Source organism: Halichoerus grypus, chromosome 2 (assembly GCF_964656455.1).
Source record: "Halichoerus grypus chromosome 2, mHalGry1.hap1.1, whole genome shotgun sequence".
In the NCBI taxonomy this organism is placed as follows: domain Eukaryota; kingdom Metazoa; phylum Chordata; class Mammalia; order Carnivora; family Phocidae; genus Halichoerus; species Halichoerus grypus.
In genome coordinates, this window is record NC_135713.1 from 123,864,659 (window position 1) to 123,879,093 (window position 14,435).

At 44.5% G+C, this 14,435-nt stretch overlaps 1 protein-coding gene across 2 annotated transcripts in view; it reads right to left on the reverse strand.

The window, feature by feature from the left end:
* CATSPER3 (cation channel sperm associated 3) overlaps positions 1-14,435 on the reverse strand; it is a 40,523-nt gene that overhangs the window by 9,896 nt on the left and 16,192 nt on the right. The window contains exon 3 of one of the 2 annotated variants that reach the window (XM_036084302.2): positions 4,735-4,974. In XM_036084302.2, coding sequence (XP_035940195.2) covers positions 4,735-4,974 — 240 coding nt within the window. The remainder of the gene's footprint in view (positions 1-4,734; positions 4,975-14,435) is intronic. The other variant, XM_036084301.2, reaches the window with a different exon arrangement.

A 14,435-nucleotide genomic window follows, 5' to 3' on the forward strand; every position in this document is an offset into this window, starting at 1 on the left:
CCAGGCCCCATAAAGGGTTGGATGGATGGATGGATGGATGGGAACTGTGCCCAGACTGAGGGCTGGACCAACGCAATAGTGGTTGAGCAGTGCCTGGCCCCACCGTCAGTCAGCCATGGGCAGATGGTCCTCAGGCCTGGGTGTCTCCCCAGCAGCACCACTAGCCACTCCACTTGAGCCCGGGCCTGCCTCTGGGTCATCCCAAGGTGTCTGCTCTTACCTCTCAGCTGAGGGCCAGCTCTGCTTGCTCTGCCAAGCCCAGGAGGAGTAGCAGAGCTACCCCGGGTATGGGAATGATGAAAGCTGAGGGGAATGTGGCTTCCCATTCTTCCTGGGTCCTATTCCACAGGTAGGTCTCCATCCCATGACCTCAGTCATCCCCTAGGAAGTGGGCATCTGTCTGGCCTCCCACTATGTTGACCACTCCTGGGAGCACAGCGTATGGCTCCTCATTGTTCATTCTCCACACCCCAGAGTCTTGCATGCACTTGGTGCTCAAGACACGGTCACCTACCTAGATGCTGCCACGGACATCATTTTAAAGCAGGTGGGCATTATCATTTGTCACGTATCAAGATGAGAAAGCAGAGGCTCAGAAAAGCAAGAAGTCTTGGCCAATATAGCGGCAGAGCTAGGACCAACTCCTGAGCCCTTTGCCTTGTGCCACCAACTTCACCCACTAGGGCCCCCTTCTCCAGGTCAAGAAACTGTTTATTGGCTTCACACTAGAACAGAAATACTTGAGAGAGCTGAGCCCTGGGACAGTGAAGCGCTGACAGTCTGGGATGACTTGGGAAGCGGAAAGACCAGCAGAGAGCCCTGGTGCTGCCCTCCACGTGGACTGGCTGGACAGCTCCTGGCAGAGGGGAATGCGTCCCTCTCCTTGGGGGAAGAGAATCAGGGTTTGAGGATTCATTCGAGAAGAGGTGAGATGTACAAAACCGCCTCCCTCCCTGCGAGACAGAGACAGAACTTCTTTCCCAAGACGACTGAGAGGGAAGAGGCAAGCACTCGTGAGAAACACTACCCTGGGACGCAGTCTGCAGAAGAGGCCTGCCCAGGTGGGCAGGGAAGGGGCCGCCCCGAGCGGGAGAACCTGGAGCATCGGAGAATGGGGGAGGACAGGCTCAAGCTGGGGGTCCCACTTCTAGGCCAGCCCGAGGCCCAGTGCGACCTGAGGCCAAAGCCAAGCAGCCTGGAGAACAGCGGAGGAGAAGTCCTGCTCTCCAGAAGTCCTGACACGTGGGACTCCTGACGGCTGGCCTTGACAATGTTCTTGGAGCATAGTCCAGGTGGGCCCCATTAGTCTGCAGTCCAGAGGTACGGAAATCCAATCCCAGCAGATGGTTGCCCCAAACCCCACAGGCTGGTAGCTCCTTCCCGAGGAAATCCGGGGCTTTCAAAGCCACAACCTGGCCCCCAGAGGTGCCTGATTTTGAATTCCCAGACTCTTTCTTTGGGGAAGCAATTCATCGCCCGTAGTTCAGCTCTCCCGGGCTCTGGGTCAAGCCGGAGCTGTCCTCCCGGCCCCGGGGCACTCAGGCTATGGGGAAGAGCTAGAGGCAGGGCAGGGAAGGTGATGAGCTCCAAGGGGCAGGAGCCCTGCACCGGAAGGTTGTTCTTTGGGCTGAAATGCAGAGGAACAGGGGCAGTGTGGCCCTCGGCTGCCCAGCCCACAGACCCTGTCTGTGTGCAGAACAACACGGAACTATTCCCTCACCGTACAGGTTTATTGCCCTGAGTGGGGGCAGAGAGTGTCATTTTAATTCATCAGGGGCAGGAGCCAGGAATGTGCCAGAGTGCCAGCTCTGTGGGCTCTGAGGCTATGACTTCAGCGAATATAAGTGAGCGGAGGTCGGGCCCCACTTCCGGCACCTCCAGCCCCACCTGGCCAGTGTAGGAGGCTGTGTCATCTAGAGTCACTTCTCTGCCCCTAGGGGTCTGGGGTCCTATGATATCCCGAAGGCCATAGGTGAGCCACAGCCAAGTGGCCTGGTCGTCCCCAGGGAACAACTTTGGGATGCAAGGCTCTGCTGAATGACGGAAAACCCTGAGGTCAAACATGGGCCATGGATGTCTGGGTGAATATTCTGTCTGCATGTCCATGGGTCTCTGTTCATGTCTACAAGAACCAAAGGCTGAACAAAGGTCTGCAGTCACCAAGCAAGCCAGGCTGAGCCCTGGGACAGACCTTGGCCAGCAGGGAGGGCTGTCTTCTCATCACTAGATTGCTGCCCTGGAAAGATGGGGTGTCCCTGCCAGGCCCTAAACCTCAGGCTCTTTCAGACCAGGCTGCCACGACAGAGCCAAGACGGTGTACTCGGCAGACAGCTCGTGCCCTCAGCTTGACAAGGTGCCAGGCTCGGTCACTGGCCCTCCCCCAGACCCCAGTCCCATATGGCTCCCTCCTCCCCATGAAGCCCTGGGCTTCCTTTCCCTCAGCCCACAGCCATCATCCTCCTTCCTCACATGCCTCCTGGAGGTCTCTGCCACCTTCGTTCCATGGTGACCTCTTTCCTGGCCTCACCTGAAAACCCGTTCCTCGGCAGGACATCACTCCTCAGTAGCCAGCTCAAGGGAGGGCCTAGTCCCCACTGGCCTGATTCAGGAGGCCACCCCTGCCACGCCCTCAGAAACGCTACTTCCATGAGCAAAGCCCCTCCTTCCAGAAAGAGCCAGCCTTCTAGCTAACCACACCCCCTCGCGTCTTGGGATCTCTGCCTCCAGGCTCCACGCCATGCTGCTATCGTCCTCGGGGCCTTCAGCATCCCTATGGAATATCAACCATCCCCCAGGCCTCTTTGTCCCTTGACTCCCTCATCCCCAGTGACCCTTGCACTGCTTTCAGCTCCTGCTCCTTTGGTGCCCAACACCTGCAAAAAGCAGCCTATACTTCCAACTGTCTGACTGTTGTCTCAGTCTGAGGTCCTCATCACCCAGCATCCACCTCCCAAGGACCTCCAGTCCTCTTTCCTGTCCACCCGCCTTACCACCATCCCTACCTGCCATGGACTCCAATGTCTGGCACCTCTGACACTCCCTTCCCCCGCTTCTAGGACACATTATAGGGTCTATCTCTAGCCACAAACAAGGGGAGCCACTCTCAGGTTTGAAAGGAAGGCTGCCACGAGTTGATGTACCCTTTAAAGATTCTCCCCAGCTGCAGGGGCATTCCTGCCCCAGGGCCCTCTCAGGAGTGTGGGAAGCCAGTGCGGGAATCCTGATGAAGGTGGGTGCTGATGGAGAAAAGATGAGGACGGGTCACTAACTACGTAGGAGGCCACACACCAGGACTTTAAGACAGAGGCGTCAATGCCGACGCTCAAATTTATGACCTGGCTGTTGAATGGGGATGGGGTGCAGCCTTCACAAAAAGACACAACACAGGAGGAGGGGCCGGGGTCTGGGGAGGCGAGGGTGGGGGAGAGTGATGACTTCCAGCTCAGACGGGATGGGTTTGAGGAGCACATGAGACATCCAGGAGGCCGTGCATCTGGAGTCAGAGAGAAGCGTGGGCAAGGTGAAGAGCCTGAAACGTGGAAAAGATCACCCAAAGAGGATATGCGGTGGGGGGGGGGGGGGACGGGTGAAGAGAACTTGGGGTACAGTCTTGAGAAAACAGCACGCACCCGAGACATCGAGCTCAAGAGGCTGGAGGAACCCTAAGAGAAGGCAGTGACGGGGTGCCAATGGAATTGGCCGATGGACTTGGTGACAAGGAGGTTGTTGATTACCTCAGAGAGGCTAGTTCCTTTGGAGGGAAGAAGCCAGGGCGCAAATGACAAGTAAGGAAGTGGGGAGTAGGAGTTATGGCCACCTCTTTCCAGGAGCCGCACCACTAAGGGAAGGACAGGAGGCCTGGCCTCCGCTGTCTGGGAGGGGACCCACAGGCATGTGACTACATGAGAGCATGCAATGAATGAACAGGGGTCTGTAGCAGGGGGAGCTCTTCAACATTGTCCTCATCTCGTCCCCCAGGCCTGGGGCTGCTAAGTGTAGGGCCGAGGTCCCAGACAGACATCCAGGCTGGGCTAGGGGCAATCTCTCAGCAAAACAGGCTGACACACACCCGAGCTGGTCAAATGGGTCCACGGCAGCCCCTTCCTGGAGAAGTGTGGACACAGGGCACAGAGCCAGAGCAAACATACTGTGCCCAGGACAGATGCTTCAGGGCAGGTTGGGTCTGCTATGAGGAGTTTTCTGAAACCTCCTGAGCCAAAGAAAGACTGGTCACCCCATGACTTCTCAGCAGGAGCACCATTCCTAGAGCTGCCTGAACAAAGTAATGAGACCAGTCCCACCAAGAGAAGCAGCAGATTTTTAGCTGTACGGGGAAAGCATATAATTGAAATTGAGAGGCCAGCACCACCAAGGAGCTAGAGACTTGTAGTTCAAAGGGCCTGTACCATAAGAAAGTCAGTCCCTTCGGTAGCATGGGAGAGAGGAAAAGTTTGCATGGCCCCTGAGTCAGCCACACCTCTCATATCTCAGCTGTGGCATCTAACTGCTGAGTGACCATGGGTCTCCATTTCTTCATCTGTAAAATAGAGCCAATGATACCCTTCCTCAATTGTTTTAAGATGAAATGAGGTAACATTGGTAAAGATCGACCTGCCATACAGTAGAGTTCAATAACTGGATGGTGGTGGCAGAATGATGATTTCCTCAGGGGCTGGTGGGCACCCAGGCCCCGTGGCCTGCACTCCCAGAGCACGGCACCGCCAGGCCACTCACCCGGATGCCACGGCTATAGGTGATAAGCTTGAGGATACGCAGGGACTGCATGCCATCAGCGATGTTGAGGTAGGGGTAGTGCTTGCCCTTGAATCGGCGGAGACTGTAGGGGATGAAGATAGTGATGATAATGATTATATCCAGCAGGTTGTAGCCATCCTTCCAGTAGTTGATGGGGTCCACGTAGAGCTTCATGCAGAACTCAGAGCTATAGATGGACACAAAGACCAGCTCAGAGACCTGTGGGGGAGCCGAGGGTCAGAGGGTCAGAGACCTGCGGGGGAGCCGAGGGTCAGAGGGTCAGGCCAAGCTGCAGAACCCCAGCGTTCTGCCCTCTCCCTGCCCGAGGCGCCAGATCGGCTGTGTGCATCTCAGGGGGAGGGCACTCCCCAGTCACCCACATGAGAGAGAAACCCGGGCAGGGTCACAGGCACCCAGCGGACACACAGTGTGTCTGATTCTCTTCCCCTTCTGCATCTTCCCTCCCTGCAGCCCTAAGCCTGGGGCTAGGTCACACCCAGGGTGCTTGAGAATGACGGACTGACTGGAAGACAGAATGGCCATCTAGACCCCGGTCTAAGTCAACTGAACACCTCAGGTAACCTAAAAGTAATCTTTCCCAAAGAGAAGATCCCAGGAGTTTTCTGGCCAACCTGAATATCCAAACTTTTTGGAGCAGAGATGAAATACTCAAATATCTACTAATATTCATCCATTCATCACACACACTGAAAATCAGTTAACTGTTTCTGAGGAACAGTCTGCTTTTTTCCTACTTCTATACTTTATGAAATAATCTTACTCAAATTCTTCTCATGCATCTACAACTCCAGTAGCTTTGATTTTACCAAAAGGTACTTCTTAAGTGATAAAACTTTCTCTTCGTTATCAGTGCATTCATTCACTGAAGCAGCTTTGATTAAGCACCCCCGTGAGCCAAGCAAGAACTGTTGTAGGGAAAACATAACAATGAATAAGACAGAAAATGTTCAGCCCCCAGGAAGCATATGATCTAGTAGGGGGAGACAGAAGTGAAGGCTCAAACAAATACAGAGATAATATAATACCGGGTAGGAAGGAAGGGGAGTAGAGGAGACAGCCAAAGGAGATAGAAGGACTGGTCAGGTCGGGGAGGGAGAGTCGTGGCAACTATTTTAGAAAAGGCGGTGGGGGCGCCTGGGTGGCTCAGTCGGTGAAGCGTCTGCCTTCGGCTCAGGTCATGATCCCAGGGTCCTGGGATCGAGCCCCGCATTGGGTTCCCTGCTCTGCGGGGAGCCTGCTTCTCCCTCTCCCACTCCCCCTGCTTCTGTTCCCTCTCTCGCTGTGTCTCTCTCCATCAAATAAATAAATAAAATCTTTAAAAAAAAAAAAAAAAGAAAAGGCGGTGAGTAGAGGCCTTGGAATGGAGCCATAATAAAAACTGGGACAAAGTTCCCCAATGGCAAGTACTAGGGCGTTCAGGTGAGAAACGGTTTGTTCAAAGAATAGCAAAGTCAGCATGGCTAGAACAGAAAGGGGCAAGCAGAGCAGGAGATGCTTCTGGAGGGGCAGGCCACGTAGGAAGGCCTGGTGAGAGCTTTGGATTTTAACCTCCACCTTGGAGGATTCTGAGCAAGGGAGAGATATGAGCTAACTTACATTTTTAAGAGATCTCGATGGAAAAGAGACTGGCGGGGAGCTGGCAAGAAGGGCGAGTGGGGGGTGGCTTAGGGAGGAAGAGACAGATAGCAGGAGAATGATTTCTCACAGTCACCCAGCAAGAGGGGAGATTTAGACCGGACCGGACTGGGGGATGGTGTGGAGTCAAAGGGAAGAGGGGAGAGAGAAAGAAAGAGAGCGAGCACGAGCGGGGGGGGGGGGGGGGGGTAGGGGGGGCGGGGGCAAGGGAGAAGCAGGCTTCCCGCTGAGCAGGGAGCCCTATGCTGGGCTCAATCCCAGGAACCCCAGATCATGACCTGAGCTGGAGGCAGATGCTTAACCAACTGAGCCACCCAGGCACCCCTAAATGGATAAATACCTCTAAAAATAAATAAAACTATGAGATTCATCAATGTTGATATGTGTAAACCTAGTTTATAGTTTTACTATGTAGCAATACCACTCATGAAAATACTGTAATTCATTTATCTAGTTACCCATTGGGTGATATTTGGCTTGTTGGTAATTTTTACTATTACAAACCGCGTAACAGGACAAAAAGGGTGAGTAATTGGTGTACAGTTTATCATATCCATGTGTAAAGCTTCCCTCGGTTACAGACCTAGAAGTGGAATTAGCGAGTTGTAGGATATGAGCACCTTCAACTTCACTGGATAGTGAGATGTGTTTTCTGAAGCTATTGTACCAATTTAATACCACAATGTTTCTACTGCTTTAAGAGCTTACCAACACTTCCCTCGGTTGAACTTCTCCATTTTTGTCAGTCTGATGAATATGCAATGGTATCTTACTTTTTATTTCATTTGTCATTTCTCTAATTAATGAAGCTGGACATCTTTTTATATGTTTAAATTGTAAACTGCCTGTTTCTTATTTTTGGCCAAATTCTCTGCTGGATTTTTTTCTTATTGGCCTGCACAACAATCAATTTTTCAGATATTTTGAATCCTGATCCTTTACCTGTTATATGTGTTGCAAATACCTTCTCTGATGCTGACTTATGTTTTCACTTTTTCAATGATCTTTTGATGAACAGAAGTTTAAAATCTTAATGGAATCAAATGAACCAAACCATTTTTTCATGACATATATTTTGTATTTTAAGAAACCTTCCCCTCCTGAGATCATACAAGTATTCTGTATTTTCTTCTAAACATTTTGAAGTGTCACTTCCACGTCGGGTGTTTAACCCAGTTGTGTCTGCTGTGAGGCCAAGTTCCAGTGACACGCTTTCTCCATATGCACAACCAAGGGTCCCAGTACTGTTTCCTGCAGAAGGCACCCCTTGGCTACTCGCCCACAGCGCCCCCTGACAGGTACACTGTCTCAGTATGGACCAGGGTCTGTTTCCCAGCACTCTTCCCTGTTGCACTGGCCTCTCTGTCTACTGCCTCCTCACCCTGCCTTCATTGCGAAAGCTCTACACAAAGTCTGGTTATCTGGTAAGTCTAGCCTTCTCTCCCCTTTTAACTTTCAAAGTCATCTTGTTTGCTTTTACTCTTTCATTTTGTTCTCTTAATTTTAGCATCAGCTTTTGGCAACCCATAAAAAACACTCTGCCTTTATTTCTTATTGGAATTGCATTGATTTTATGGACTAATTTGGGGAGACTGCACCTCTAAGAAACTGAGCCTTTCTATCCATGGTCTGATAGATCTTTCCATTTCTTTGTCTTCTTTAAACAACCTTCATATATTTGAGTTTTCTCCTTAAAGATCACACAAATCTGGGGCACCTGGGTGGCTCAGTTGGTTAAGTGTCTGCCTTTAGGGGTGCCTGGGCGGCTCAGTCGTTAAGCGTCTGCCTTCAGTTCAGGTCATGATCCCGGGGTCCTGGGTTTGAGCCCCGCATCAGGCTCCCTGCTCAGTAGGAAGCCTGCTTCTCCCTCTCCCACGCCCCCTGCTTGTGTTCCCTCTCTCGCTGTCTCTCTCTCTGTCAAATAAATAAAATCTTTAAAAAAAAAAAGTGTCTGCCTTTAGCTTGGGTCATGATTCTGGGGTCCTGGGATCAAGCCCCATGCTGAGCTCCCTGCTCAGCAGGGTACCTGCTTTTCCCTCTGTCCTTCCCCCCTCTTGTGCTCTTGCTCTCTTTTTCTCAAATAAAATTTTTTAAAAATCACACACCTTTTATGAGATTTATTAGATTTTATTAAATCTTTTGTCTACTTTTCATATTTTGTTATTAGAAGTGCTGTTTTATAGCTGATATATTAAATGTAATTAATTTTATTTATTAATCATATATCCAGCAAATTTGCTGGGCTTTATAATTATTAGCTTTATTAATTAGTATTAACTTTATTAATTAACAATTTTTTCCAGATTCTTTTGGGAGTTCTATGCAAAAATGACAGTATTTTTCTAAACCTTGAAAGAGAATACTGCTAAAGTTTCATCACTGTGTGTGAACTTTGATATAAGTTTTACATAGGTACCCTTAATTGGGTTAAAAATAAGTCCTTTCTATTCCTAGTTTGCTAAGCTTTTATCTCTTTTTTTTTAGATTTTTAAAAAATTTATTTATTAGAGAGAGAGCATGAGCGGGGGAAGAGGGAGAGGAAGACGCAGACTCCCCGCTGAGCAGGGACCCTGACATGGGGCTCAATCCCAGGACCCTGAGATCATGACCTGAGCCAAAGGCAGATCCTTAACCAACTGAGCCACCCAGGTGCCCTGCTAAGTTTTTATATTGAAGGATATTTATGATAAACTTTTTCTGCTTCTCTTGAAATTATCTTATGGGGTTGTTTTCTCCTTTAATGTTTTAAGCTGGTTAATAAAATATGTAGGTTTTTCTAATACTTGAATTCCTGAAAAAAAAAATTTGGCAATGATATATACTCTTTTTCATCCATTTTCTAATTCAGTTTCCTAATGTTCTGTTTGGGATTTTTGTGTTAATGTTCATATAATTGGGTATAATTTTTCTTTCTCATACTATCCTTGTCTAGTTTGGCATGATGGTTTTACTAGCCTCACAAGATGAACTATCTGTGGGCAGGGCAGATATACTCATTTATCTAATCACTGCAAGCATTTTATATGTTTGGAATTGTATTTCCATGAATGTAAAACCATCTAGTCCAGGTTAGTTTGTAGGTTTCAGGGATAAAGTTTTAACTACTAATTCAATGCTTTGTAGCTATTAAAAGAAATATAAAGACATATAAAGATTATTTCAGGTTTTTGTTTTATTGAAAATCAGTTTTATAAATTTTTTCTAGAATATCTTATTTCAGCTAGGTTTTCAAATTCACTGGCATAAAATTATTAGATTACTGATATCTACTGTATCTGTAATTTTCCTTTTAAATCCCTAATATAAGGGGCACATGGGTGACTCCATCGATCAGGCATCTGCCTTCGGCTCAGGTCATGATCGCGGGGTCCTGGGATCGAGCCCCACATCGGGCTCCCTGCACAGCGAGGAGCCTGCTTCTCCCTCTGCCGCTCCCCCCTGCTTATACTCTTGCCTTCTCTCTCTCTCAAATGAATAAATAAAAAATCTTAAACAAAAAAAACCCCTAACATGATTCAGGGCTTCCATTTGTCTTGTCTCATGAACAAAGTTATTTTAAAATTGTTTTCTAAGGTCTAACTTTGGCTTTGTTGACACTTTCCATTGAATCTTTGCTTTCTATTTCATTAATTTTTGCTCTTATCTTTATTATTTCCTTTTTTCTACTTTCCTTTTTTTCTTCTACTTTTCCTTCCTTTTTCCTTCTTTTTGATCTTATTCTGTTGCTCTTTTCCAAAAGGTCAGCTCATTAATTTTTAAAATTGAGGTATAATTCATGTACCATAAAATTCATCATTTTAAAATGGAAAATTCAATGAAAAGGGGGTTAGTTTTGAGTATTCATAACCTTTGTTCTTGATTATGATAAAATATATACATATCATGAAAATTACCGTATTTAACCATTTTTATGTGTATAATCAATTCAGTGGAATTAAGTGCATTCACAATATTGTGCAACCATCACCACCATCTGTTTCCAGAACTATTTCATCCTCCCAAGGAGAAGCTCTGTACCAATAAACAGTAATTTCACATTCCCCTCTCCCCCAGACCCCCAGGAAACTCCATTCTATTTTCTGTCTGCATTTTCCTGTTCTAGGTACTTCATATAGATGAAACCATACAATGTTTGCCCTTTTATACCTGTTTTATTTCACTTAGCATAATGCATTCAAGGTTTATCCACACTGTAGCATGTATCACAATTTCATTCTTTTTTAAGGCTGAATAATATTCCATTTTATGTATAGACACATTTTCTTTATCCATTCATCAGCCAACGAACATGTGATTTGCTTCCACCTTTTGGCTACTGTGAACAATGGTGCCATGAACACTGGTGTACAAGAATCTGAGTCCCTGTTTCCGATTTTTTTGCGTATATAGTTGGAAGTGGAATTGCTGGATCATATGGCAATTCTATGTTTAACTTTTTGAGATGTTTTCTAGAGCAGCTACATGATTTTACATTCACACCAGCAATGCACAAGGGTTCTAACTTCTTCATGTCCACATCACCAACACTTGTTCTTTTCCATTTCACAGTTTCTGATTTTATAACAGCTGTAATAACTAGGGTGTGGAGTTGTATCTTATTATGATTTTGATTTACATTTCCCATTCTAATGACTAGTGATTTTGAACATCTTTTAATGTGCTTATTGGTCATTTGCGTATCTTCCTTAGAGAAATGTCTACTCAAGTCCTTTGGATATTTTTAAATTGGGTTGTTTATTTTGTTGTTGATGTTATTACTGTTGAGTTGTGGGAGCTCTTTATATAGTCTGCATGTTAACTGTTTATCAGATTCATGATGTACAAATATTTTCTCCCTTTCTGTGGCTTATCTATTCACTCTCTTGAGAGTTCCCTGAGACTCACAAATGTTTTTATTTAATGAGGTCTAATTTATGTTTTCCCTTTAACAAAAGCATGTGCTTTTGGCATCATACCTAAGCATCTATTGCCAAATTCAAGGTCATGAACATTTACCCCTGTTTCTTCTAAGAATTCTAGCTTTTATATTTAGGACGTTGACCCATTTTGAGTTAAATTTTGAATACGGTGTAAGGTAGGGGACCAAGTTTATTCTTTGCATGTGGATATCAAGTTGTCCTAGAACCATATGATGAAGAGACTATTCCTGCCCCAACTAAATGGTCTTGGCATTCTTGTCGAAAATCAATTAACCATACCTAATTTGGTTTTATCCCTAGAATTTCAATTGTATTCCATAGGTCTATGTCTATTCTTATGACAGTACCACACTGTTTTGATTACAGTATCTCTGTAGTAAGTTTTGAAGTCAGAAAGTGCAAGTCCTCCAAGTCTGTTCTTCATATGCAATATTGTTTTGGCTACTCAAGGAGCTTTGCACATTCATATGAATTTGAGAATTTACTTTTTAGTTTCTTTTTTTAAAAAAGGGTCTTGAAATTTTGATAGGGATTGCATTGAATTTGTAGGTCTCTCTGGGTAGTCTTTGTAACAAGTCTTTGTTTTTTTTTTTAAGATTTTATCTACCCATTTGAGAGAGAGAGTATAAGCAGGGGGAGGGGCAGAGGGACAAGCAGACTCCCCACTGAGTGAGAAGCCTGATTCAGGGTCCAATCTCAGGACCCCAATATCATAACTTGAGCCGAAGTTAGTCGCTTAACCAACTGAGCCATCAAGGTACCCCTGTAACAAGTCTTAACAAGTCTTCTAATCCATGAATACAGGATGTCTTTCCATTATTGTCGGTCTTATTTCTTTCATCAATGTTCTGTAGTTTTCAGGACACACGTCTCTCATCTCCTTGATGAAATCTAGTCCTAGGTATTTTATTATTTTGGATGCTTTTGTAAGTTGAATTTCCTTAATTTCTTTTTCAGATTGTTCATTGTTCATATATAGAAATATGTCTGATTATTGTTGTTGACCTTGTGTCCTACAACTTTGCTCAGTTTAATAGTCCTAATAGGGGTGTGTGTATTCTATGGGATTCTCTATACATAATATCAAGGCACATGCAAAGATAATCAAAATTTTTCCTTTCCAATTTGAATACATCTTATTACTTTTTCTTAATTGCTTTGGCTAGGACTTCCAGCATAATTTTTAAAAATGGAGAAAGCAGGCATCTTTGTCTTTTTTCTGATCTTATTTAGATTAGAAAGATTTCCAATCTTTCACCCCTGAGTAATGTTAACTGGATTTTTTCATAAATACCCATTATCAGGTTAAGGAACTTCCCTTCTATTTCTAGTTTGTTAAGTTTTGTTTGGTTTGTTGTTTGTTTGTTTTTAAATCATGAAAGGGTATTGGATTTTGTCAAATTCTTATTCAGTAAGAACTGATGCAAACATGGATTTTCTTTCCTTCATTCTACTGGTGTATTACACTGACTGACTTTCATATGTTGAAGGCATTCCAGGGATAAATCTAGTAATGAATCATGGTGTCATGATCATGGTGTATAATCCTTTAAAGTATGCTGTTGGATTCAGTTTGTTAGTATCTCCATGAGGATTTTTGCATCTGTATTCATAAGGAATATCTGTCTATGGTTTTCTTTCCTTGTGATGTCTTTGGCTTTGGTATCAGGGTAATGCTTGACTGATGTAATGAATTCAAAAGTGTTCTATCCTCTTCTATTTTTTGGAAGTTTCAAAAGCATTAGTATTCATTCTTCTTTAAATGCAGGGGAAAGGGAAGCCTGGGTGGCTCAGTCAGTTAAGCATCTGCCTTTGGCTCAGGTCATGATTCCAGGGGTCTGGGATCGAGCCCTGAGTTGGACTCCCTGCTCAGCAGGGAATCTGCTTCTCCCTCTCCCTCTGCCCTTCCTCCTGCCTGTGGTCTCTCTGTCTCTCATAAATAAATAAATAAATAAATAAATAAATAAATAAATAAATAAATAAATAAATAAATAAATGTAGGAGAAAATTAACTAGTGAAGCCCTCTGGTCCTGGGCATTTCTTTGTTGGGAGATTTTTGATTAGCGATTTAACCTCTTTACTTATTATAGGTCTGTTCCAATGTCAGTTTTCTATTTTTTTCTTAAGTCAGTTTTGCAGTTAGTATGTTTCTAGGATTTGTCCATTTCATCTAGGTTGTCTAATTTGTTGGCATCCAATTGTTTATAGTATTCTCCTATAACCCTTTTTATTTCTATGAGGTCAGTAGTAATGTCCCAACTGTCATTTCTATGATTAGTAATTAGAGTCTTCTCTCATTTTCTTTAGTCAATCTAAGTTGTCGATTTTGTCGATCTTTTCAAAAAATGAAATTTTGAATTTGTTAATTTCGTCTCTTCTCTATTATGTTTATCTCACTCTAATCTTTTTTATTTTCTTCTTTCTGCTAGCTTTTGGTTTGGTTTGCTCTTCTTTTTCTAGTTCCTTAAGGTCTAAAGTTAGGTTATTAATGTAAGATCTTTTCTCTTTCCTAATGCAGGCATCTACAGGTATGTATTTCCCTCTGAGCACTGCTTTTGCTGCATCCTGTTTTATTATAAGTTCAAGTACATTGACATACAATATTATATTAGTTTCAGGTGTACAACAGTGATTTGACATTTATATACATTATGAAATGCTCACCATAGTAAGTGTAGTTACCATTTGTCATCATACAAAGTTATTACAGTATTATTGACTATATTCCTTATGTGTTAGGTTGTGTGTTCATTTTCATTTACCTTAAAGTACTTTCTAATCTCCCTTGTGATTTCTTCTTTGACCTATTGGCTATTTAAGAGTGTTTCCATATATCTGAAAAATTTCCAGTTTTCCTGCTGTTACTCATTTCCAGTTCCATTCCATTGTTGTCAGAAAAATACTTTGTATGATTTAAATGTTTTTAAATTTATTGCATCTTGTTTTATGGCCTAACATATGGTCTATCCTGGAGAATGCTCCATGTACTTTTGAGAAAAATCATTGTATTTTCTTGGTGAATTGACCTTTTTGTCAATATATAATGCCCTTGTCTCTCGGTTTTTGCCTTAATATCTATTTTGTCTGATATTCATATAGCCAAC